At 49.7% G+C, this 22,342-nt stretch overlaps 1 protein-coding gene across 5 annotated transcripts in view; it reads right to left on the minus strand.

Annotated features, from left to right (window-relative positions):
* Positions 1-22,342, minus strand: part of SH3BP4 (SH3 domain binding protein 4) — a 104,002-nt gene that overhangs the window by 17,268 nt on the left and 64,392 nt on the right. For 4 of the 5 annotated variants that reach the window (XM_033229804.1, XM_033229805.1, XM_033229807.1 and 1 more), the window contains one exon: positions 2,698-2,947. In XM_033229804.1, the coding sequence (XP_033085695.1) occupies positions 2,698-2,815 (118 nt within the window). In that variant the 5' untranslated portion in view covers positions 2,816-2,947. Of the gene's footprint in view, positions 1-2,697; positions 2,948-9,933; positions 10,084-22,342 lie in introns of those variants that run through there. The other variant, XM_033229808.1, reaches the window with a different exon arrangement.

Here is a 22,342-nt window from a genome sequence, read left to right on the forward strand (position 1 = left end):
TGGGAAGAAGTGATGTGGGTCAGGCTGAGGCCAGAGGATACAGAAGCTCTTCTCCCCTATTTCTGCTTGCTAGTCATGAACTCCAGGAATATCAACCGTTTTGTCTCCTTGACACATCTACTGGAAATGTCACATAAAGATGAAAACTAAATGGAAATTAAATAAAGCTTGCCGGCCATCAAAATCTTGCCAGAATCCCTCAAAGGTTATGTCCTTATTATGCTCCCCCAGAATAATTCCCTTATAGTAGTTTCAAAACTAAGAAACCAAAGCAATCAAGCATGCTTTGTGCATAGCCTAGAATGTATCAACGAGAATTATCACTCAATTACATCCAACCGAAGAATGAAGAACGGTTTTGCTTAAAATTCCCAGCACTCTCCTTGGAAGAGAAGTCGTCCCAGATTTCACTCAAGGGATCAGGCTTACCCAAGGGAAACCATCCCACTCTTCCTTTCCAGAACCCCACAAGGTGGACTGTTGTGTGATTCCCCCTTCTAGATGAGGCTCTCCATCAGTCAACTGCCACCAAGCAGCTGGGGACCCTGGGGAAGGGCTTCCATCCCATCAAATGCCAGAGAATCCCTATCGAATTACATCTTCACGAATTCTGAGGAGTGTTACGCAGATTCACAGCCACCTTGATGTTAATACAAAAAAATCTCCCTGGGTTTCAGGAAGTTCAAGGTACTGAATAATACATTTCCTATCCCTCTGCCTACGTTCTTCTGCAGGCAAAACATTCATCAGAGCAGAAGGTTCCATGGCAGATATTTTGGCTGAAATAAATTCCCACCTTGGAGTCTGTCTGTCACCGGGATGTGCGTGAAGCTTCTGGCTGGCACACTGCCTGGGTCACATGTGGTGCCTTGGAGGTAGACTCCCCAGGATCTGGGCGAGACCAGAGATCCCATGGTTCTGTCAATCTCAGATTCTTAAAACACCCTCCTCCTCACGTTCGAGACTGTCTTGTTTGTCTTCCTCCTCTAAATTTGGGAGTCTTTTAGGGATAACAGCCAATATTTCCTCCAGAGCACTGTCATTATTATTATTATTATTAATTTATTTATTTTTGAGACAGAGTCTCAGAGTGCAGTGGCGTGATCTCAGCTCACGGCAACTGCCGCCTCCTGGGTTCAAGTGATTCTCCTGTCTCAGCCTCCTGAGTAGCTGGGATTACAGGTACGTTCCACCATGGCTGGCTAATTTTTAGTATTTTTAGTAGAGACGGGGTTTCACCATGTTGGCCAGGTTGGTCTCGAACTCCTGACCTTGTGATCTGCCTGCCTCGGCCTCCTAAAGTGCTGGGATTACAGGTGTGAGCCACCGTGCCCGGCCCGCTATCATTATTTTTAAAAATTCACCTCACTTTAAGACTCTGCCCTCCTCACTGTAACACTCTGCCCAAATCACATAATTTATGCTCCCTAGTCCTAGCTTTGACTCTGAGTTGGGCCACAAAGTAAAAAAAAAAATGTCCATTAACAGAATCTGAAAAATAAATGCTTCAGTTATTTATGGCAACACCCAATCACTGTTGCTCTCTTATTAATAACATCTCATACTGGCTAGCCTTTTATTTTAAAGAACATTTACAGCAATGCTCAGGGATGCCAGCATCAATCAGAGGCAAGGAGAAGATGTCTGGGATAAAGGGGAAGGAGAAGCTACTCAATTAGGCAGACACAAACACAGTGCGTATAATTTCTAGTACATCAGGATAGAGGATTACAACTTTATCTGGGGGATAGCGGTTTAGTTCAAGAAACATTTACTTAGCACTGACTTCAGGCCGGGGCTGAGGATACAAAGGTCAGAGTCAAGTTCCTACTTTTCAGCTGTGCTCCAGGCAAGACAATTTCAACAGCTAAGAGAAAGCCAAGGGATGATGATATTGATGATGATGGTGCCGTCACTGCAGCTGCCACGCCCTGAGGGAGCACGTTGAGAGAGACTGAATGTGGCCTAGGTTGGGGCAGATGTCCAGGAAGAAAATGCCCTACTGCTATCAACCTTGCTGTCCAAAAGATAGGTCTTCTCATGAACTCAATTTTATGAGGCCACTGGAGAAACCCGGAGACCCAGGGTTATTAAACCTTAGGACCACCTTCTAGAACAGGGGTTGGTAAAGCACAGCCCTGGAGCCACATGGGGTTGTCTACAAAAAAAAAAAAAAGTTGTCTTGGAACACGACTGTGGCTATTTAATGACTTACTTCTGTGGCTGCTTTCATGCAATGGGGCAGCAATGAATAGTTGTGACAGAGACGGTACATGGCCTGCAAAGCTTCAAATATTTCCTATCAGACCATTTAGAGAAAAGGTTTGCTGACCCCTCCCCTAAGCCACCTTTTTTTCTTCTCTAGTGGTTCTCACTATTTCATCTATTAGCCACACTCTCTGTTCCCCTGGGTTTCTGTACCACCAAGCTCCCTACCACACTGTCACTGAATTTTATCAAGAAAAAACAAACATATCCTGTATTAAGAAGGGGTTTCACTAATAAGGGGGAAACAAAAAATAAGACAAGCGGCTATGATTCCAGGGCTAAACCTACGAACACGGTGAAGTTTAAAGAACTAAACTTTAATTATCTGAATGCTAAACTGGCAATCTTTAAAGCAGAAAAGTTCTTGAGTTCCAACTTGGAAATCCCAACGTTCTCCCTTAGCCACAGTCCTGTTCTCCAGAAGCTCACCTTTGACATCATTAAAGCTCGTCTCTGAAAACCCTTCGCTCAGGTCAATCAGGGTCCCCTCTGACTTGCAGCGAGGGAGGCCGCTGGAGTTGGCAGCTCGGATCCGCTGAGCCGCCATCTCGAAACTCGCTTCCCAGGTAAAGCTGCTAAGGCTTCATATTTCTTCCTCCAGTTATCCCAGCAGACGTTGATGCTTCCGCCTCAAGCAAACATGCTGCGCGGCGGCATCCACTTGGCAATACGCTTCTTCCTGAAAGTAGAGGAGGAAAAAAGTCCCCTGAGCAAGCGAAACATGGCTTCAATGGTAATTTTATGGGAAGTGGGAATCCTCTTTCTTCCAGGCTGTTCCAAGGAGGATAGACCTATTTCATCCTTCCTGGCCCCACAGAGCAGAGCAGCGCTTGCTCCTTGGCCTCTGTGCCCACTTTGTGCTTGTCTCATTGGCACCCTGGGCACACACAGCCCAGTAGTGTTTTCTGGCTATTTGCACCTGCTCTTCTTGGGGGCACAAGAGGGTTTGTGAAATGTGCTCCAGCACCTGGCCAGCCCATTCATTACAGTCAAAGAGGAGGACAGAGTAGGACTGTACAGTCCACGCTGCTAGCTGCAGGGCTCGGAAAAGGAAAAATCAGCTTCTGCTTGTTCAGAGTGGCTGATCCCAGTGCAGGAGGAGTCATCATGGTGACTCAGCCCTGGGAAGCAGCCATCAATGAGCACAGCCCAGCAGAGGCCCCAAGGGTGATGCTCCCTACCCATCCGCTGCTGAAATCCCCCCTGCACCCCAAAGAAACAATTCTAAACACAACACAGAGCAGCCATAAGGTACTCTCAATGCAACGTATACAGATGAAACCAGGGCATATTTACTGAACCACTGTTACTAAGCAGGAAACATCTTTCCGTGGAAGAGACCACAAGAATAACCCCTGAGGCCTTTGCTTTTTCTTCTGGACGGGCACACAGACAGGACAGAAGCATGTTGGGGGTTCTGGATATGAATGAGGTAACTGGTTTTGAGCAGGCCCTTCACCAGGGCCCAGGGAGAAGGGACAGGAAGAGCCGTGAGCCGATTTCAAAGCGGTGAATTTCATATGCTCTCCAAGAGAAAATGGCAGACACTGTCACAGCGGGCCACAGTACTTAGAGCTCTGAGCAGGCAAATCTCACCCCTACATAACCAGGCACATATATGATGGTCTGAGGTCCCTTATTCCCCAATTGCTCTATCCAGAGACAGATGAGAATGTAGCTTCTGACCCAGTGTGCCGCCTTTACCATGCAGAGACCCGGAGGCCCGGACACTACCCTTTGCAATGTTTCTGCAGCAGCCGGGATGGAGCCCTGACCATCCCCATTCTTCCCCCAGGCTCCAAGTGCAGTGAGCACGGCTTGGAGGGCCCCTGTGCAGTAAGCAGAGCCAGGCGTGTGTCCACATGCTGCTATAGGGACAATCTTGTGTTCAATATTTAACCCTGCCAAGTCTCAGCCACTGTCACCACTGCATCAGAAGCTGCTGTCCCAGCTCTGAGTGACCGGTGGACAGTGGTTCAAGAGAGGCACCATTTCCACGTCAAGGCCTCAGAAGGCTGCATTCTGCACCTGAACGCTATCTGGACAGAAGGCATGTATTACGGACTGAACTGTGTTTCCCTAAAGTCCTATGTTGAAGCTCTGTCTCCTAATGTGATGGCGCTGGGAGATGGGGCAGTGGGGAGTAGTCAGAGTTACAAGAGGTCATGAAGGTGGGGGCCCCACGATCAGATCAGCGCCTTTATTTGAGACACCAGAGAGCTTCCGTTCTCTCTCCCTCTACCACGTGAGGACACATGAAGCCAGAAAGAGGGCCTTCCCAGGAACAGGGCTGGCCGGCGCCTTGACTTTGGACTTCTGGCCCCCGGAACTGGGAGAGATGAGCCTCCCTTGCTGGAGGCGCTGGGGCTGTGGTGCTTGAACGAAGCAGGCAGCAGGAGAGGAAGGCACGGTGGCCACCTCTCTGGGGAGGGGTAGAGCTGCCCTGCTGGGGGCCCTTCCCTTAGAAAACACCCACCTGAGGCCAGCCGCGCTGTCTCTCCTACCCAGCACGGTAGGGAGGGGCGGAGTGGAGGCCAGCACGCACACAGGCCAGTTACTCACAGGAAGGAATGAAGCTGTTCTCCCCAAACTGGGTGGTCCCCGATGTTTCCATCTTTCCCTACGAAGTTATGATGGTCAGGTCTGCATGCTCATTCCCTATTCCCGGCCCCAGAGAACTGTGCGCTGGGGAGATCACGGACTCCCTGGACGCCCGGGACCCAGACCGCCCACCTGGAAGTGATGGAGCTCAGGCCAGGAGGAGGCCTCCTTCCACCCCACACTCCACCCCTCTGCTGGGGTCTGGGATGCTGAGGCTCAACACTGACGGGACAGCACCCTCGCCCCTACCAGAAGCGGTGACTGAGTGGCTCTGTCTGCACAGCCTGCATGCAGAGCTGGATGAAAGGGTCTTGCCGCCACTCGAGAGACCACCCTACCACAGCCAGGTAGCCCGGCAGCCCCCAAATGCAAGGGCCACATGTGCAAGCCCCCGGGCTGCTTGAAGGCCACTGCAGAGACCTCAGTGACGGCCACCTCCAGAGCAGCCTGACTTCAACAGGCTGAGTGAGGAGTAAAAATCCTTCCCATACAAAAATGCGGGATCATGTACTGAAGAGAATCGATGCGGCGAGAAAATGAAGAGACCCATGAGTGGATGAGGGGAGGAGCTTCAGGACAATCGCAAGCCCACAACCAGTACTTGCCATGCGGCCTTTCACGTGTGACAGTGACAGTTCCTGCCTGAGAGTCTCCATCTGACTACACCCGAGGAGGAGGAAAAGTCAAGGGGTGTCAGCTGTGAGGGCAACTGGAGCCCACCTGCCCATCCGGTCAGGGCCTGGGGTGCCCCAACCCCACCAGTCCAGAGCTACTCTGAGGACTGTGCCAGGTGAGACTCTGGGTCACGGTGGCCGAACAAAGGCTCCTGTTAATCACCAATGTGTGCCCTTCCCACTGGGGCCACGACTTTCCTGCAGAAGGGAAAGGGCTGCCTCGGCCACCATGGTCACCCCACCCCCTCATGACTATAGCACTGCCTGGTTTCCCATTCACACCAGGAAGAATTATTTCATGGAGGGTTAACAAAAAGTCCATCTGGGCACAAGAAGGAGGCATTCCCAAAAGCTTCCCGGCATGTCCTGGCTCTGCAAAACTGTCAGCAGAGACGGGCGTCAGGCACCTGAGGCTCCACACAGGCTGCTCAGGACATCGCCAGGCCCGGTGGGACCGAGGGCAGTAACAGGAACGGGGTCTGGAGAGCACGACTGGTGACATAGTGAGGTCCAGAGAGCTCCCATACAAGGTGAGATGCCAGTGAGTGTTCAGTGAGGAGGAGGCGGCGGCCCAGAGGCCTGTGGAAGGCCTAACAGGTGGGCACAGTGAAGACCTGGTTACACCAGTGTGGAGGGGCTAGAGGGATGGAGGGGCTGTGGTGGGGCCCGCAGCGAAGGCAGGAGGCCAGGTAAGCGGGCGGAATGCGGTGGTGAAGGTCAGTCTTGCCCAGGACACCCCAGAAAGCCACTGCAGCTTTCCGATTGAGAAAGAGAACTCTGGCTGTAGACAAGGGAAAAATGGAAGCAGCAATGTCGTTTTCTTTGAAAACTACTGACATACGGCCTCCAGTAGAAAGAAGTCACAGAACTACGCACGTGCTTTCTGGAGATGCAGCAATGTTTGTGTTTATTATTGATGGAGGGGTATGGCCACTCCCCTGAACCAGTGATGAGACAAAAAGCTAAAGTGTTTGCGGTTCTAGAAAGAGATCTGCAGTCCTCTCCTCATAGAGGAAGCCATTCAAGGAAGACGTGTCAACAACTGTGGACTCTGCCACCCTTGCCCCTTTTCAGGCTGAGAGAAGCCAAGCAGGGAAGTCCCACTCCCAGGGCCCAGATGCCATCATGTCCCCACGGGCACCACTGAGCTCACTTCCAGGCAGCCCTCCCCTCCACGCAGCAGGTGGGAGACGTGTGTCCTGGGGTCCTCAATGCTCTGTAAATCCCCAGATTGACAGCTTCTTCCCCAGGGCCAGAGGGAGGCCATCCTTGCGTGTTGCTTCACCCAACCAGACATTCAGGGGTAAGTAACAGAGATGCCCACTGTCTGAACCCTCGGGGCCATTTTTACAGTACAGAAAGAGGGCAGCCAGCCCTGGTGTGGACTGAGTGTGGAGGGTTCCCCACTCCCGAAACCTTCCTGAGCAGGTGGAGTCAGACCGGGGGCTAAAAGGAAAGCTCTGCTCCTCCAGACACCACCGCGAGATGGAGAACGCAGCCAGCACCACAGGGCTGCCCTGTGTGCTCCTCACTGGGATGTCAGCTCTGTCCTCTTTCCTACAGCAGAATCCTCTCCCCTCCCACCTCTCCTCCTCCTCCCAGCTCAGCCTGGTGTGGCCGCCCTCTCTGGTCACCTCTGGCTGATAATCTCCCAATCTCCCCTGGATCACCCACTTCCCCCGATGGATCCTAACAGCATCTCCTATGCCGAAGAGACATAGATGCTGACGGTTACGTGTCCTCCCCTTACAGCACAGGCTAAGCTCCAAGCTCCACCAGGCACCATCCCACTGCGTCCTCAAGGGCCCTAGGCAGCAGGTACCAGACTTGGCTGCACTTTGCAGATTCCATGAAAACGGGCTTGGAGAGATCACTAAAGCAACTTGCCCAGGGTAACGCAGCCAAGACGTGAGCCTGACAACATACTCTCTGCCCCCAGCCTTGCTAACTATCTCGTCCCACGCCCAGGGTTGCCCAGGCCTTCGCTGCCAGTGGCTGCTGGGCCCCTGGAGCTCCTCAAGCTCCTCGCCATCCACCTCTGGTGAGCCCTTGATTTTCTCAAAGTCATGCTGCTGTCCTGCCCGAACACCTCTGGACAGTGCTCACTGCTTTTCAAAAAACTCAGTCTGCTCTCCCCTGGCCTGGGATGCAAAACCCCCGCTCCTCGGTTTCCACCTCTACCTCCAGGGTTACGTATCGCCGATCTCAACCCTTCAATCAATCACCGGCCACATCCGCTGGAGCTTGCTGTGTCTCCAGCCGGCCCAGCACTGTCCACCTCTGTATTGTTCCTTCAACTGCTGCTTGGAGAGCCAGGCCTCACCCAAGCTTCCAGGAAGCCCGTCTTCTCTCTCCCCATCTCTTAGTTCCACTGTTCCCCAGTCCTGCGAGGTCCTAGAGTGACTCACCAGTGCACGGCCTGCGGAGCGCAGGTAGCCCAGAGCCTCAGACCCGCCTTACCCAGCCCAAGTGCCATGCCCGTGAACTGGTCCTTGCTTTAGTAGAAAAGTAGTGCTGTAAAGGGCATGTCGCTGTGATTGACTTTATAATGAGCTCCCAAAGGTTCATTATGCTATCTTTCCTAAAATTATGTACTTGTATGAAAATGTACACAATAAAACATTTTTAAAACTAGAAAATATTAGGAAACATGCATTACCTACCTTCCCAGGCACGTGCCATGAGAGAGAACGTGTGTTCATGGGTGTGGCTATCTCCTCTTGGCTAGAAAAACTGCTAAGGAGCCACCAACTCAAATGCCCAGGCAGCCTGAGCCCCCTCAAAGCGCAGGTGGACATGGCTGCATTCCCATTCTGTTGACAAGTGGCTCCTGAACCTCAGACTCAGACACCCCCCTGCCCACCAAGTGCTCCCTTCAGTACCTAAGGTGCAACTTGAATTTCCTGGATCCAAAGCCAACTCTGGAGCTTGCCCCAAACCCCTGCCCCTGGCCTCTTCCATTTCAGCCATGTACAGCAGCTCCATCCAACCAGCCAAGAAGCTGAACATCCCTCCCCATCCTCCCTGTCCTGTCCCTCTCTCATGCACTCCTGGTAGCTCCACCTGCAGAACACAACCTCTGGCTGACCTCTCCCCAGCACCTCCACACCACCGTCATCTCTCATCGCAATTACAGTCATCAGCAGGCCTGCCTGCGGCCTGGAGTCCACCCCTCAATTAGCAGCTGGAACATTTTGAAAAGTCAGTCAGACACCCTCAGGACTCTGTTTGAAACCCTCCAAAGGCTCCTGGGCTCTCATCAGCAGCTTCCAGTGCCCTAGAAGCCCAACATCATCAGCCCCTGTCCCATTTCCTGCTGTTCTCTGCCTCCCTCCACTTGACTCTTCTGGTCTCCATGAAGTTCCCCAGGTACCAAGCCTCTCCCACCACAGGGCCTTTGCACATGCAGTGCCCTCAGCCCAGAAGGCCCCGGCCTAGACACAAGATGCTCTCATCCTCTCATTTCATTCAGATCTTTGCTCAAATGTCAACGCAACAGAAACAGCCCTCACCCCATCCTCTTTCTCTGCCCTTCTTTATCACCACTAGACACACCATGCACAGACTTGTCCCTCGTCCAATTTTTCCATGAGAATCTGAGTGTTCCCAGGACACAGGACCATCTGTTTGTCTCTCTCTGTTCCCGTCATGTGCATGGTTGCCTCTCAAACCCGAATCAATGAATGAATTAGGTTTCAATAAAGATGACTGTTTCAGAGTTACCTTGGTAGGTATCTCGGGATAATCTTCAAAGGAGCCAAATGGCTGATGTGATAGGATTATACTCAGGAGGCTGAATTTGCGAATTCTACTCTATTCCTGAAACCTAAGCCACACGTTCTCAAAACACCAACAGGTTCCCTTGGTGGGCACCTTGGGTCTACCTGGACCGCCCAATAAGCTTGGCCACCTTCTACTCAGCAGGTCCCAGTGGTCACTTCTCCAGGACAGCCTGCAGGTGCAGGGCCCACCCTGGGCAGGGCAGCCACCACTGGATCTCAAGACCCCCTAGAAGAGCAGGGTCCATCTCACCTCTTCTCTTTCCAGCCGGGGTCAGGTCTAGGAAGACAGGAAGGTGTATCTGAGCTCCTAACTGATAAGTTTTTCCTTTTTCTGTGCAAAGGCTGATTCATCTAGAGACAAAAGAGGCTGCTCTTGGCTCCTCCCCAGGAACCACGAGGGCAGCCGCTGAACAGACACCATCACTGCATACAGAAGGAATCACTGACAGAATCCGGCGGCAAACTCAAGAACCCGCACACACCCACTCTGCTACGGCTGCTGTCACACCATGCGCAGACTCCACATCACAGAATATTCTCCCTGTGGCCTCTGCCAACGATCTGCCCCAAGAAACAATTACAGAACAAACCGATCCAGAAAAACCAACCTAACAAGAGCGTGTCTGGGGTGGAGAAGGTCTTACGGGAGCCTCAGGCTGAGCGCACGGACTGTTCGTGTTCTCCTCTGTTCTCCTGCGGCCACGAACCTGAACCCTGCAGAAGGAAAGCAGCCAGCCTGGAGGGAATCGAGGCATAAATAGTGCCCTTGCTCCTCCCCTGCCAATTCCCTGCTTGCCTTGTTTAGGATGACTCATGCTCCATGTTTGATGATAATTTCTGGAGTATCATGTTGATTTCATCAGATTTCCTCCGGGTTAGAAAACAAAAAGCGTGAGTTTCCACCTGCTCTCTGTAATTTCTGTCACCAGCCTCTGTCAATGGAAACTCATTACATCTGCTCACCTCCCTCCCTGAGCAAGAGTGCATTCCAGATGACCCTAAAATCCACAGATGTTCCTCCCCAGCAGGTCGGTCCTCCTGTTAGTGACGGCCTAACACCCAGCACCCTGCGCTTTGGACCCCATTGCTATAGTGGAAAAGCCTTCAGGGTCTGGGGGCCTGGGGACCCGGGGTGGATGAGAGGGACACCTGGCTTTCACAGAGGCACTTGATGGGACCACAAGGAGACTGTGGGTTTAACACCCCAGCTCCCTCTCTCACTCCAAAAGCAAAATCATGGAAATCTGCCTCCTAGTCCTGACCCGACTGGTCTGGGCAACAGCCCAAGTGGAGCCAACACGTGACTGGTGTCCCCGCCAGGATGCTTCTGGGCGTGGCTTGGCAGGGAATGCAAGGCTCCGACTCAGGGCGAGGACCAGCCCAGGTGCAGTGAAATCCAAATCTTTCCCGCCACCTTGGCAGATGCCCCTCCCTGTTACAGAAGCCTGATCAGCAGAACCTTCCCTAATGCACCCGGAGCACTGTCTATGGTCATACCACCCTGAACGCGCCTGATCTCGCCTAATGCACCCAGGGCACAGGAGGAACACGCTGCCTGGGGCTCAGGTGGGCTGCCTCTTATTGAGGGAGAAAACAGCACGGCCCATTGGAAGGCATGGGCAGCCACCGACAGGCACGCCAGCAGATCAGACTCACTCACAGTGCCCCTCTGGGGTGCACTTCCCTAAACAACTGAGTTCAGTTCAGGAGGTGGCAGTGGTTATTCAGAGCCAAGGCCACGCCACAGAGTGAAAGAATGAGGAACAAGGACAGGACCACGCGTTCCAGTCGGGGTTTGAGAAAGGTGGGCATCTCCCGGGTGCCACATCTACCTGGGACCATGCACAGAGGTCACCTTAGTGAACATCTACTGAGTGCCAGGCTCTAGCAACGAGGCTCTGTGCTCAAAACTAGGGACAGAAATAAATGGAAGAGAGTTGGTTTTGAAGGAACCCATATTGGAGACACACCAACAAAATGGAAGACCTGGAGGGGAAGGAGCGCTAAGGTTCTCCGTGCCAGACACCAGGTTATAACTTGCACACATTCAAGGCTTAACAGTGGGTGCAAAGCTGGTGACTCAGACTCCAGAGACGCATGGAAGACAAGGGCCACGAGGTGCCACTAGGTGCTCCTTGCTTGCTCAGTTTTCACTGTAAAAAGTGAGATGGCTAGGGCGGCTGGAGTCAGGACTCCAGATGTTTTCACTGGCCAGACTAAGAACATCTGAGGCTGGCGATCGCCCAGACAGGCCAGGAAGGGGAGGGGAGGGCATGCAAATCCCTCTCCAAGGCCTGAGTTTCTCACCTGGCCTCCTCCCTTTCCTGCCTCCCCTCTCCCCTGCTTCTTCCCTTCCTGGTCTCTTCCCTCTCCACCTCCCCTCGACGTGATGCTGGGCTGTGGGGTTGTTCTCAGCACACTGCACAGATCTCCTTGTGTTGAAAGCAACCATTACGGACTCTTCAGAGGCCCCCACAGTCTGTGGGAGACATTCTAAGCTTTCCAGATTCTTCACACCTTCCTCCGTACATCCCATGCACTCACCAAACACAGCTACTGTTTCTTCTAAAACATCTCCAGACCTCGTGCATTTCTTCCCACCCACTTTCTTGAAGACCCAACAGGGTTCCCTATTTCTAAACACTGCCTTTGCCTTTGCAAATGAAGTCCACCTTTTTCCTAGCTCTCCTGGACACATTATCATCGTCTCTAGGCATTTACTGCTTTTATCCTGAGCGTCACACTGTTCATCATGCTTGTTATTTTTTCTTAGTTCCCTAACTATACTCATTTCCTTGAAAGCTGGCGACTTGGCTGCTCTGTCTTTATAATTTTCCAGCACTGAGCGCAGTGCCTAGCCCAAGCTTGAATTGTCTCCCACAGACTGCGGGGGCCTCTGAAGCTTGGTGCTTGGTGCCATCTGTGGCACGGATGACTGTTGCGCTCAGACATTAATTCAGCATCACGTGCATTCAGGACCAGTAAATACACAAGGGAAAGCAAGACCCGGACCTTCCCTCTACTGCTCATCATTAAGCTGGAAAGATACACACGTGAAACCAACACCACAGGAGAGGGGTGGGGGTCCCCACCATGTCTTCTGGGCGTGGATGGGACTGGAAGTCCACAGACACCTTCCCTAGCGTGCTCCTAGGTCAAAGTACTTCACCTACATCCCTCACCTTCCCCGCCCTCACCCAGCTGCTGAGAATCATGAAGAGCTCACAGACACACCAATGTATACCTGTCAAGTGCTCATCAAGCTTGGGGTTTAGGTGGATATTTGTTGCAATGGGCTTCTGTCAGTCCCCTTGAATCACATGGGAAGGCCGGCCTGCCCGTGTCAGACGACTGACAGCAGACAGGCTGTGAAGTAGGACCTTGTGATCAGCCCAGACCAGAAATACTTCCAAGCTCTGGTCCCCAGCCAGTGACCAGAAAGAAAAAGTGCAACTGTCTCTGAAGACGTTTTAAGAGCAGCAAGCAAAGAGTCCCATTCATTTGACTGGGGCTGGCCAGAGGGCTGAAGTCAGACTCCCGGCTCCCACCTGCCACTTAAGACTGCAAAGCATCAGCACTGGAAGGATGTGTGCTCTCCAAACACTAGTCACTGACTTACCATCTTCTTTAAAAAAAAAAATCAAATGTTATTAATACTTCTTTATCAATCAACCCACTTTTTACAACTTGGTTATTTTAAAGGAAGCTTTCTATCGTACTCTAAAGAGACTCGATAGATCTTTCCTAGTACACATTAACTTAAAGGAATGTTTTAAAGGGCATCTTAGGTGCCATTCTGAAAACTGCAGAGCTAGCCCTACACATCTTACAGATGAGAAAACTGAGGCCTCACTTTTATTGAAAGGGGCTTTCCCTGATTAAAACACTGGATCTGAACAGGCTGGAGAGGGGAAGGTGGCTTCTAGGGTTTAATACTGTTCCTGATTCTACTAACAGTTCTCAGTAGTGTCATACACATGCCATGTCTGAGGCTCAAGGAATTTCATACTGTGAGGACGTGAGCGGAGCCCTGAAGCCAAAGCAGCCATGCGGATGCCACAGTCATTGCAAAAAGCCACAAGCAGAAAGCAAAACCCACTCAATGGATCTGCTGAAAAAGTGCTAACACACCCCAGGATGCCTGACTTGTCAATCCCACACATGCAAACTGTGGAAGGGCCCTCAGGGTGTCACTTAGGAGAGATGACTTTGCAAGGTGTCACTCCTTAGTTTATTGTTTTAGCCTCTGCCTCTCAGCCAGACCTTCAGCCACAAAGAAAGGGAGCAACTGCAATTTTATCCACCAATTGATCAAGAATCTGGCCTCGAAGCAATTAGTACAATTTGTGAATGAATGATTTCCCCACTGAAGAGCTCACATGTCCATGAATTACTAATCGAGATATCTAGAGCAAAAAAGCAATGGAAACTCCATCCTTGACCAATATTTATTAAGAAAATGAGAGGGGACAGAATTGCTGTCCCTCCTCCCCTCCCACTGTCCCTCAATATACCTGTCTTTAGGAAATCAAAGATGTAGACAAAGTGTTTAGTGATATGGAAATGGGAACAACCTAGTCCCTCACGCAGAGCTTGAGGGCACCATATCTCCACAAACAGCCATGCAGCCATTACAATTCTTCTTAGGCTATTTAATAGAACGGAAAATCCATACAACATGATATTTAAACAATTAAATCCACAGATTGTATCATAAAATCTTCTTCTACTTTGTTTTCAAAAAAATACCTTTTATAGAAAAAGAAGAGTAAATTTCACACTCAATGCTGACATTATCTCTAGGTAGCAAGCATATGGAGAGCTCTTTCCCTCTTCAAAATTTTCTTAATTTTCCTAAGATTTTTCTATAATCAAAAATGCTTTTTATAAGATGAATTTCCATTCTCTTTTTTTCCCCCCACCCCTGAGATGGAGTCTCACTCTGTCACCCAGGCTGGAGTGCAGTGGTGCGATCTCAGCTCACTACACCCTCCACCACCCAGGTTCAGGCAATTCTCCTGCCTCAGCCTCCCAAGTAGCTGGGATTACAGGCACCCGCCACCAGTTAATTTTTTGTATTTTTAGTAGAGACGGGGTTTCCCCATGTTGGCCAGACTGGTCTTAACTCCTGACCTCAGGTGGTCCACCCGCCTCAGCCTCTCAAAGTGCGGAGAGTACAGGTGTGAGCCACTGCACCCAGCCGGAATTCCCATTCTCATTCTGAAACATGAGGCCTGATTCCAGCAGGTCTTTGCAACTTTGTAAGGCCATGCTATGAACAAGTGAAAAGGATGCCAGCCGAGCTGATCCTGGATGTTCTCAGATACTTACTTGACTGAGCACCTCTAATCGTGTACTAATCCCGGTGGATCTAACTCAAGGATTCCCGATTCCAGCTCTGGGATTTGGGGAAAGTCATCTTGCCATTACATGAAAATAAAAGGCACACCTATTTCTCTTGGCCTTGTTACTCCACTAAGTAGGAGATATGGGCTACTGGCTAGAAAGATGTGAGGAGGGACAACGTCAAGGAGTGGGGCTCAACCAGACTCATGGGGCCCCAACTGCAGCTCTGCAGAGGGAGCACCACCCTGACCCCGCTCCTCCCAGCAAGACTGCCACATTTTTGCTACTGTAAGTGGCACATCAGTGATCATCTTTATATCCAACCATACTCAGCATTTTGGGTTACTTTCATAGGACTGCTTTCAAGTACAGTACGAAGGGTTGCCAAAAGCAGTCCTGGAAGACTGTGGCAATCATCCTCTCCACAGCAGTGAGTGTCCAGTTCTCACCCTTAACCAGCAGGTCAAGAAAAGCCTTGCTCATCTGACAGCAAGGGGATGGGTCGTGAACGTTTCAATTCATCCGCTTTCAACATCTTAATCCACCCTCCTTTGAATATTAGTCAGAAATAGTTCAAGTATCAGCGACCTCTTTTTTTTTTGGAGACAGAGTCTTGCTCTGCCGCCCAGGCCGGAAGGCAGTGGCACGATCTTGGCTCACTGCAGCCTCCACCTCCCGAGTAGCTGGGGCCACAGGTGTGTGCCACCACACCTGGCTAATTTTTGTATTTTATTAGAGATGGGTTTTCAGCATGTTGGCCAGGCTGGTCTCAAACCCCTGACCTCAAGTGATCTGCCCGCCTCGGCCAGCCGAAGTGCTGGGATCACAAGCGTGAGCCACTGCAACTGGCCAAGTAGCAACTACTTCTTAGTCCCACCTGGTGGATTATCATTTTGCACCCTCTGCTCAATTACATCCTAAAATCTCAGCAGGTCAGCTGCAAATATCTCCTCCGCTCTGTGCTCACTTGCACTAATCCATTTGGTAACTTGATAAAGTCTCAATTATGTAATCGTATCAATCTTTCCTTTGTTATTTCTCCTTGATGCACAGAAAGGCCTCCCTTGATGACAAATTCAATAAACATTCACATCTATTTTCCTTTACTTAAAAAAAAAAAGGTTTGTGGACTGAGATTAATGTACAAAGAATTTATTTTGCTTCTCGGGGAGGGATGTTACAAAATTAACTAACAAACAGATGAGCAATTACTCCTGCATGAATTCCTGAACAATCTGTCCCCGTCTGACTCGTGTGATGTCATCTTAATGCATTTTTAAATGTGTACAGACACTAGGGTCTGAACCGGGGCTGTTCTGTGTCATTAGTTTGCCTATATTTATCACAATATCAACCTTTATTTAACCATGATAGTTCTGCTGTGTTGGGCTACATGGACGGTCTAGTTTCTATGCACTATTCTATTTCAAAGTCCTATCAGTTATTTTTTACCTTTTTTTCCTTCCAAATAAACTTTATTATTATCATTTTTTTTGGAGACAAAGTCTCACTCTTTCACCCAGGCTAGAGCACAGTGGCATGATCTTGGTTCACTGCAACCTTTGCCTCCCAAGTTCAAGGGATTCTCCTGCCTCAGCCTCCTGAGTAACTGGGATTACAGGCATGCACCACCATGCCTGACTTTTGTTTTTTTTTTTTTTTTTTAGTAGAGACAGGGTTTCACCATGCTGGCCAGGCTGGTCACTGGTCAGGCTTGAACTCCTGACCTCAAGTGATCCACATGCCTCAGCCTCCCAAAATGCTGGGATTACAGGAGTGAGCCACTATACCCAGCCCTCTTCCAAATAAACTTTAGAATAATTTAATAAAATGTCTGCCATCATCTAATTTCTGCAAAAACGTATTCCCACTGGGATTTCCTGGGTACTGCCCAACAGTAAGTGACATCTTCATACTCTTCCATCTTTTCTTCCACAAATGTCACTGGGTCCCTATTGATTTAGATATGAGTCCCAGAGCAGTGTAGGGCAGAAACTGCCAAACTTTTCCTGTAAAGGGACAGAGATGAAATGAAGCTTTGGGTGTCCATATATTCTCTGTCACAAAGACTCAGCTCTGCCTTTGTGGTCCAAAAGAAGCCATAGATGATACAAATAAATGAGTAGGAACATGTTCCAACAAAAATGTATTTATAAAAAACAGGAGGCAGATAGTTTGCCTCTCCCTGGTGTCAAGATTATGAGGGTGGGACACTCTGCCCAGAGTCTGGCTGATGGACTTGGGGCCTTGGCACTGCCAATCACCAGCTGGGAGGCTTAGGGCAAAAATCACTTGACCTTGAAAGGAGTCCTTAACTGCAAAATGGAAACAATGAAAACGCAATGAGATTATAGGTACACAAAAAGCACTGCTTCTAGGGTTGATATTAACTAAAAGCATAACAATAACTGTCGGGTAACACCAGCACTACCACCAAAACCAGCTGTAGTAGTAACAGTAGGAGTTAGAAGAGGACTCAAAGTGTTTTCTTTGCAGAAAACATTTTTAATACATTACGATATTTTAAATTTGGGTTAGGATGTTGTCATCACCGTGAATGCCATCTCTTTTTCCGATTATATTTTCAGGAGATTATTGCTGGAAAAGAGAAGTCACTTATTTTTTCTTTTCTTTTTTTTCAGACAGGGTCTCACTCTGTGGCCCAGGCTGGAGTGCAGTGGTACAATTTTGGCTCACTGCAACCTCTGCCTCCTGGGTTCAAACAATTCTCCTGCCTCTGTCTCCTGAGTAGCTGGGATTACAGGCATGCACCACCACGCCTGGCTAATTTTTGTATTTATTGGCAGAGACAGGGTTTCGCCATGCTGTCCAGGCTGGTCTTGAACTCCTGACCACAGATGATCTGCTGCCTTGGCCTCCCAAAGTGCTGGGATTAGAGGCGTGAGTTACTGAACTTGCTCAAGAAGTCACTTATTTCTATATCTAGGCATTTTCAATTCAGTAACTAAAATCTTGTTTTAAAGACATCCATTCCTACAAACCTGCTTCAAAGCAAGCCAGAGTCTGCCCAGCTCAGTGGTGTCTGTTTCACTGCCTTTCCCGTTCTATCTCTTACGTCGCAAAGAAGAATCTTCCTAGATTTGGTGGCTCTCCCTCGGGGGGGGCACAAGTTCCAGCTTGAGTTTCTTTCTCATAATCTGGTCAATAATCAATTAAAATGTCATTTACAACAACATTTCCATATAGAACATGTAACTTGCTTTTCTTTCTCTCTTTTAAAGATTTTTTTTTTTTTTTTTAAAGAATTTTAGAGTATAGTCTGGGAACTCTGGCCTCAGATCTCTCATCTGGAAAAGGAGGAGTAGAATGGACCTTCTTCTAGATTGAGAAGGTAGCAGCAGCAGAAACAGTGGTGACAACAGAACTCACCCTTCCCTGGCCGGGTGCAGTGGCTCACACCTGTAATGCCAGCACTTTGGGAGGCTGAGGCGGGCAGATCGCCTGAGGTCAGGAGTTTGAGACCAGCCCGATCAACATGGTGAAACCCCGTCTCCACTAAAAATACAAAATTAGCCAGGTGTGGCAGTGCATGCCTGTAATCCCAGCTACTCGGGAGGCTGAGGCAGGAGAATCGCTTGAACCTAGGAGGCGGAGGTGGCAGTGAACTGAGATCACACCATTGCACTCCAGCCTGGGCAACAAGATCGAAACGCCATCTCAAAAAAAAAAAAAAAAAAAAAAAAAATCACCCTTCCCGCCGTCAAGCCCATCACCCTCACACAAGAGGCTTTCCCTGCATCTCTCCCCTTCTTCTGCCCCCAGTGCAGCCCACTATGTCCAGTCAGTGTGATCGCCACTGTATTCCAGTCTGACCTCCTCTCTCTATTACCTGCTCCTGGCCATGTGCTCCATCACTCACCTGGATGCTCTGCGGCGCCCTCTCGCCTGGGCTCCCTGGTTCCACTCCCTCCACACATCCACCAACAAAACCATTCTCCTTAGGGCACCAGGGCTCTTTCAACAAATTAAGTCTCTCCAGGGGCATCTCGCTGCATTCAGAACAAAATTTCACCTCTTGACTAGGCCCCGAGGCCCTGGCTGTCCTTGTCTCCTCCCTGGTGCACAATGGAACTGTTCCTGCCCCAGGACCCTTGCACTGGCTATTCCCTCTGGCAGGCAAGCCCTGCTCCAGAACATCACCTGGCTGATAACTTTTGCCACCCAGATCTCAGGCCAATGCCATTGCGCCAGAAAGGCGGATCTGACCACTCACCACTGCAGCCTTGCTCAGTGGGTTTTGCTGATTTCTGGAGGGCACATGACTTACCTCAATCAACTCTGTCTTCAGGTCTTGTCTATTTCCTGGCTCCCTCTGGAAGGTAAGCTCCATGAACAAACTCCCTGTTCCCAGATGTGCCCCGATTCCCAGAACAGCGCCAGGTATGACTTAGTCACTCAGGAACATGGGTTTAAAAAAAAAAGCAACCGGCCAGGCGCAGTGGCTCAAGCCTGTAATCCCAGCACTTTGGGAGGCCAAGACGGGCGGATCACGAGGTCAGGAGATCGAGACCATCCTGGCTAATACAGTGAAACCCCGTCTCTACTAAAAAATACAAAAAAAACTAGCCGGGCGACGAGGCGGGCGCCTGTAGTCCCAGCTACTCGGGAGGCTGAGACAGGAGAATGGCGTGAACCCGGGAGGCGGAGCTTGCAGTGAGCTGAGAGCTGGCCACTGCACTCCAGCCTGGGCGGCAGAGCCAGACTCCGTCTCAAAAAAAAAAAAAAAGCAACCGAAACCCTAAGACAGCATTGCACACCAAAGGGGCCCCTCAGAGCACCCCAGTCCTGGCTCCCTTTCTCCCAGAAGCACTTCACCGTGGAAACAATAGTCATCTAAAGTACTCATAATAATACATACCTTTTTTGATCAAAAATTTCAGGAACTTTTGCTTGCAAAGATCATGGAGGGGTAGAAGAATGATTTACCCATTCAATAAAGCCCCCCTGAAGGCAAGCTTATGCCAGAATCATGCTAGATGCTTTGGTAACTAATGTTGGTGTTTAAGAGGGAAGTGGCAGCTTTTCCTACTCACCTGCCCAGAGGCCTGAACCTGGCTATTGCACACTGGCCTGGGAGGGACAGCCTGTACCCGTTCCCCACGAGACTAAAACAGGTGCAGGGAGTGCTGTTTTGTTTCATTTATTGCTCTACCTGCCCCCTGCCCAATCCCCTGGTTTTTGGAACTGCACCTCACTCCGAGCAAGCATCCAGACTCTATAGGATGAACTCAGGGCCATGGTCTGAAATGAGTTGCACGGAAACAATCACCTCATCCAGCTTCCTCCCTCCTGCAGTCTCCCTGCCCCACACCAAGGGTTTGGCTACACCATAAGCCACTTAGACCCTTGAACACAGATAATCCAAGACCCTGTAAGCTCTTGTCTGCCCCCACTCTCCCTGGGCCATGGAGATCTGCCAGGTCCCCGGAATTAGGGCCTGTGTCTCACTTCCACACAGAATGTTTATGTAGGTGGTGTTGATAGGACCCAAGATACGAGGTACCTACAGTGCTTTCTGCTCCAGTGGACCCACCAAGAGTCCCGTTATGTTTTAGAAAGAACCAAAAATACTGCTTGAATATCAACCACTTGATGTGGTTCAACCTAAAACCAACATTCTAAAATAATTCATTACAGATTTAATGTGGCACTGCCTCTAATTTCCTGAGAGGGATTTTAACGTCGATAACACTCCACCCATATGAAAAGGCAGGGGAGGGGGCCTGACACATGGCACCCAGGGAATGACCCTGGGCCCCTGGAAGGCAGGGGAGATAAGCACGTGTGCAGAAAGATCAACGCCCACCCGTGTTGATAAAGCTACTTATGCCCAGCCATTCATTCTGAGAAGCCAGACACAAAAGCTCGAGATAACCCCACAGACAAGGGTGAAACTGATTAATTAAGTCTGATCTATGGATGACAGAATGCCAAGCGGCCATTAATATGGCTTAGGAGTGGATTTTTTTTTTTTTTTTTTTGAGACTGAGCCTCGCTCTGTCGCTCAGGCTGGAATGCAGTGGCACAATCTCGGCTCACTGCAACCTCCACCTCTCGGGTTCAAGCAATTCTCTGGCTCAGCCTCCCAAGTAGCTGGGATTACAGGCACCTGCCACCACGCTTGGCTAATTTTTGTATTTTTAGTAGAGACAGGCTTCACCATCTTGGCCAGGCTGGTCTCAAACTCCTGACCTCGTTATTGACCTGCCTTGGCCTCCCAAAGTGCTGGATCTCACCCAGCCAGGAGAGGATTTTAAAACATGAGAAATGTGAATATATTAAGTCTTAGCGTATTTTACCAAACAATATTACAGCATGGTCTCAATTTTCTTTGGGTACATGAGAAAGCTACATACCAAAAAAAAAAAGAAAAAGAAAAAAAGAAAAAAAAAAAAGAAAGCATACAGAAACTCATTGCAGGAATTGAGAGCTGGATGATTTATGTTGTTGCTTGTAATTTTGTTCTGTGTTCCCTGTATCTTCTGAAGTCAGCGTGGTTTGTTCTTGGGGGAAGTGTGAGGTGGCATCCCCATCTCCCGTAGACAGAAACCCGCATCTCTGCATCAGCTTGGAAGGGATGGATGGATGGATGGACAGACAGACAGGACGGATGAAAAGATGAGTTGTGGTGGCTCACACTTGTAATCCCAGCACTTTGGGAGGCAGAGGTGGGTGGATCACGAGGTCAGGAGATCGAGACCACCCAGGCCAACATGGTGAAACCCCGTCTCTACTAAAAATACAAAAAAATTAGCTGGGCTTGGTGGCAAGAGCTCAAAGTCTGTGAAAGTTTGTTTGACACACTTATTTTTACTCAGACTTGCTGCTTCCCAAATGTTCCAGTGTGGTCTGGAATGCAAAGAATTACACCAGATTGGGTTAACAGGTGCTTCATTAAATTGGGTAGTATGATTTCTTTATTAACTACGGATCAGTTACTAAATTTTCCCTCCATTGATAGCTGTGGAAACTATGGGCTGTGTTAGTGAAGGGTCAGCAATATTCACTGCACCGTATTTGCATTTGTTTGAGCCATTTAAGGCCCAAACAAGGGGTTAAAGGATAACACAGAAATGCTTGTGAACAAGCGCCTTTTGGCTAAAACCTAAATGCCACCAGGCCAGGGAGAGGATGATACTGAGAAGTCACTGTGTTCCCATTGTTTTAATACCCTCTGTCCCTTCTAAAGATGCTGAAGTCCTCATCCCCAGTAGCTGTAAATGTGACTGTCTTTGGAAAGAAGGTCTTTGCAGATGATCAAGTTAAGATGAAGTGACTGGGGGCCCAAATCCAGGAGGACTGGCATCCTCATTTATACAAAGAGGAAATGTGGACACGGAGAGACGCACACAAGGAAACGTGATGTGAAGACCCGGTGAGACGGTGACCAACTGCAAGCCAAGAAGGGATGCCGAGGAGTGGAAGCCAGGAGTGGAGAATGGGACAGATTCTCCCTCACAGCTTCAGGAGGAACAGCTCTGCTGATGCTTGATTGTGGACATCGGGCTTCCTGAGCTGAGAACAGACTTCCACGGGCAAGACACCCAGCTGGTGGTGCTTTGTCATGGCGGCCCCAGGAAACGAACACTTCCTTAAAGGCTAAAACCGAGAAGGCTTGGACACAGATCCCTATTCTCAGAACTCACTCCC

The sequence above is a fragment of the Trachypithecus francoisi genome, unplaced genomic scaffold (genome assembly GCF_009764315.1).
Source record: "Trachypithecus francoisi isolate TF-2019V2 unplaced genomic scaffold, Tfra_2.0 Lachesis_group13, whole genome shotgun sequence".
In the NCBI taxonomy this organism is placed as follows: domain Eukaryota; kingdom Metazoa; phylum Chordata; class Mammalia; order Primates; family Cercopithecidae; genus Trachypithecus; species Trachypithecus francoisi.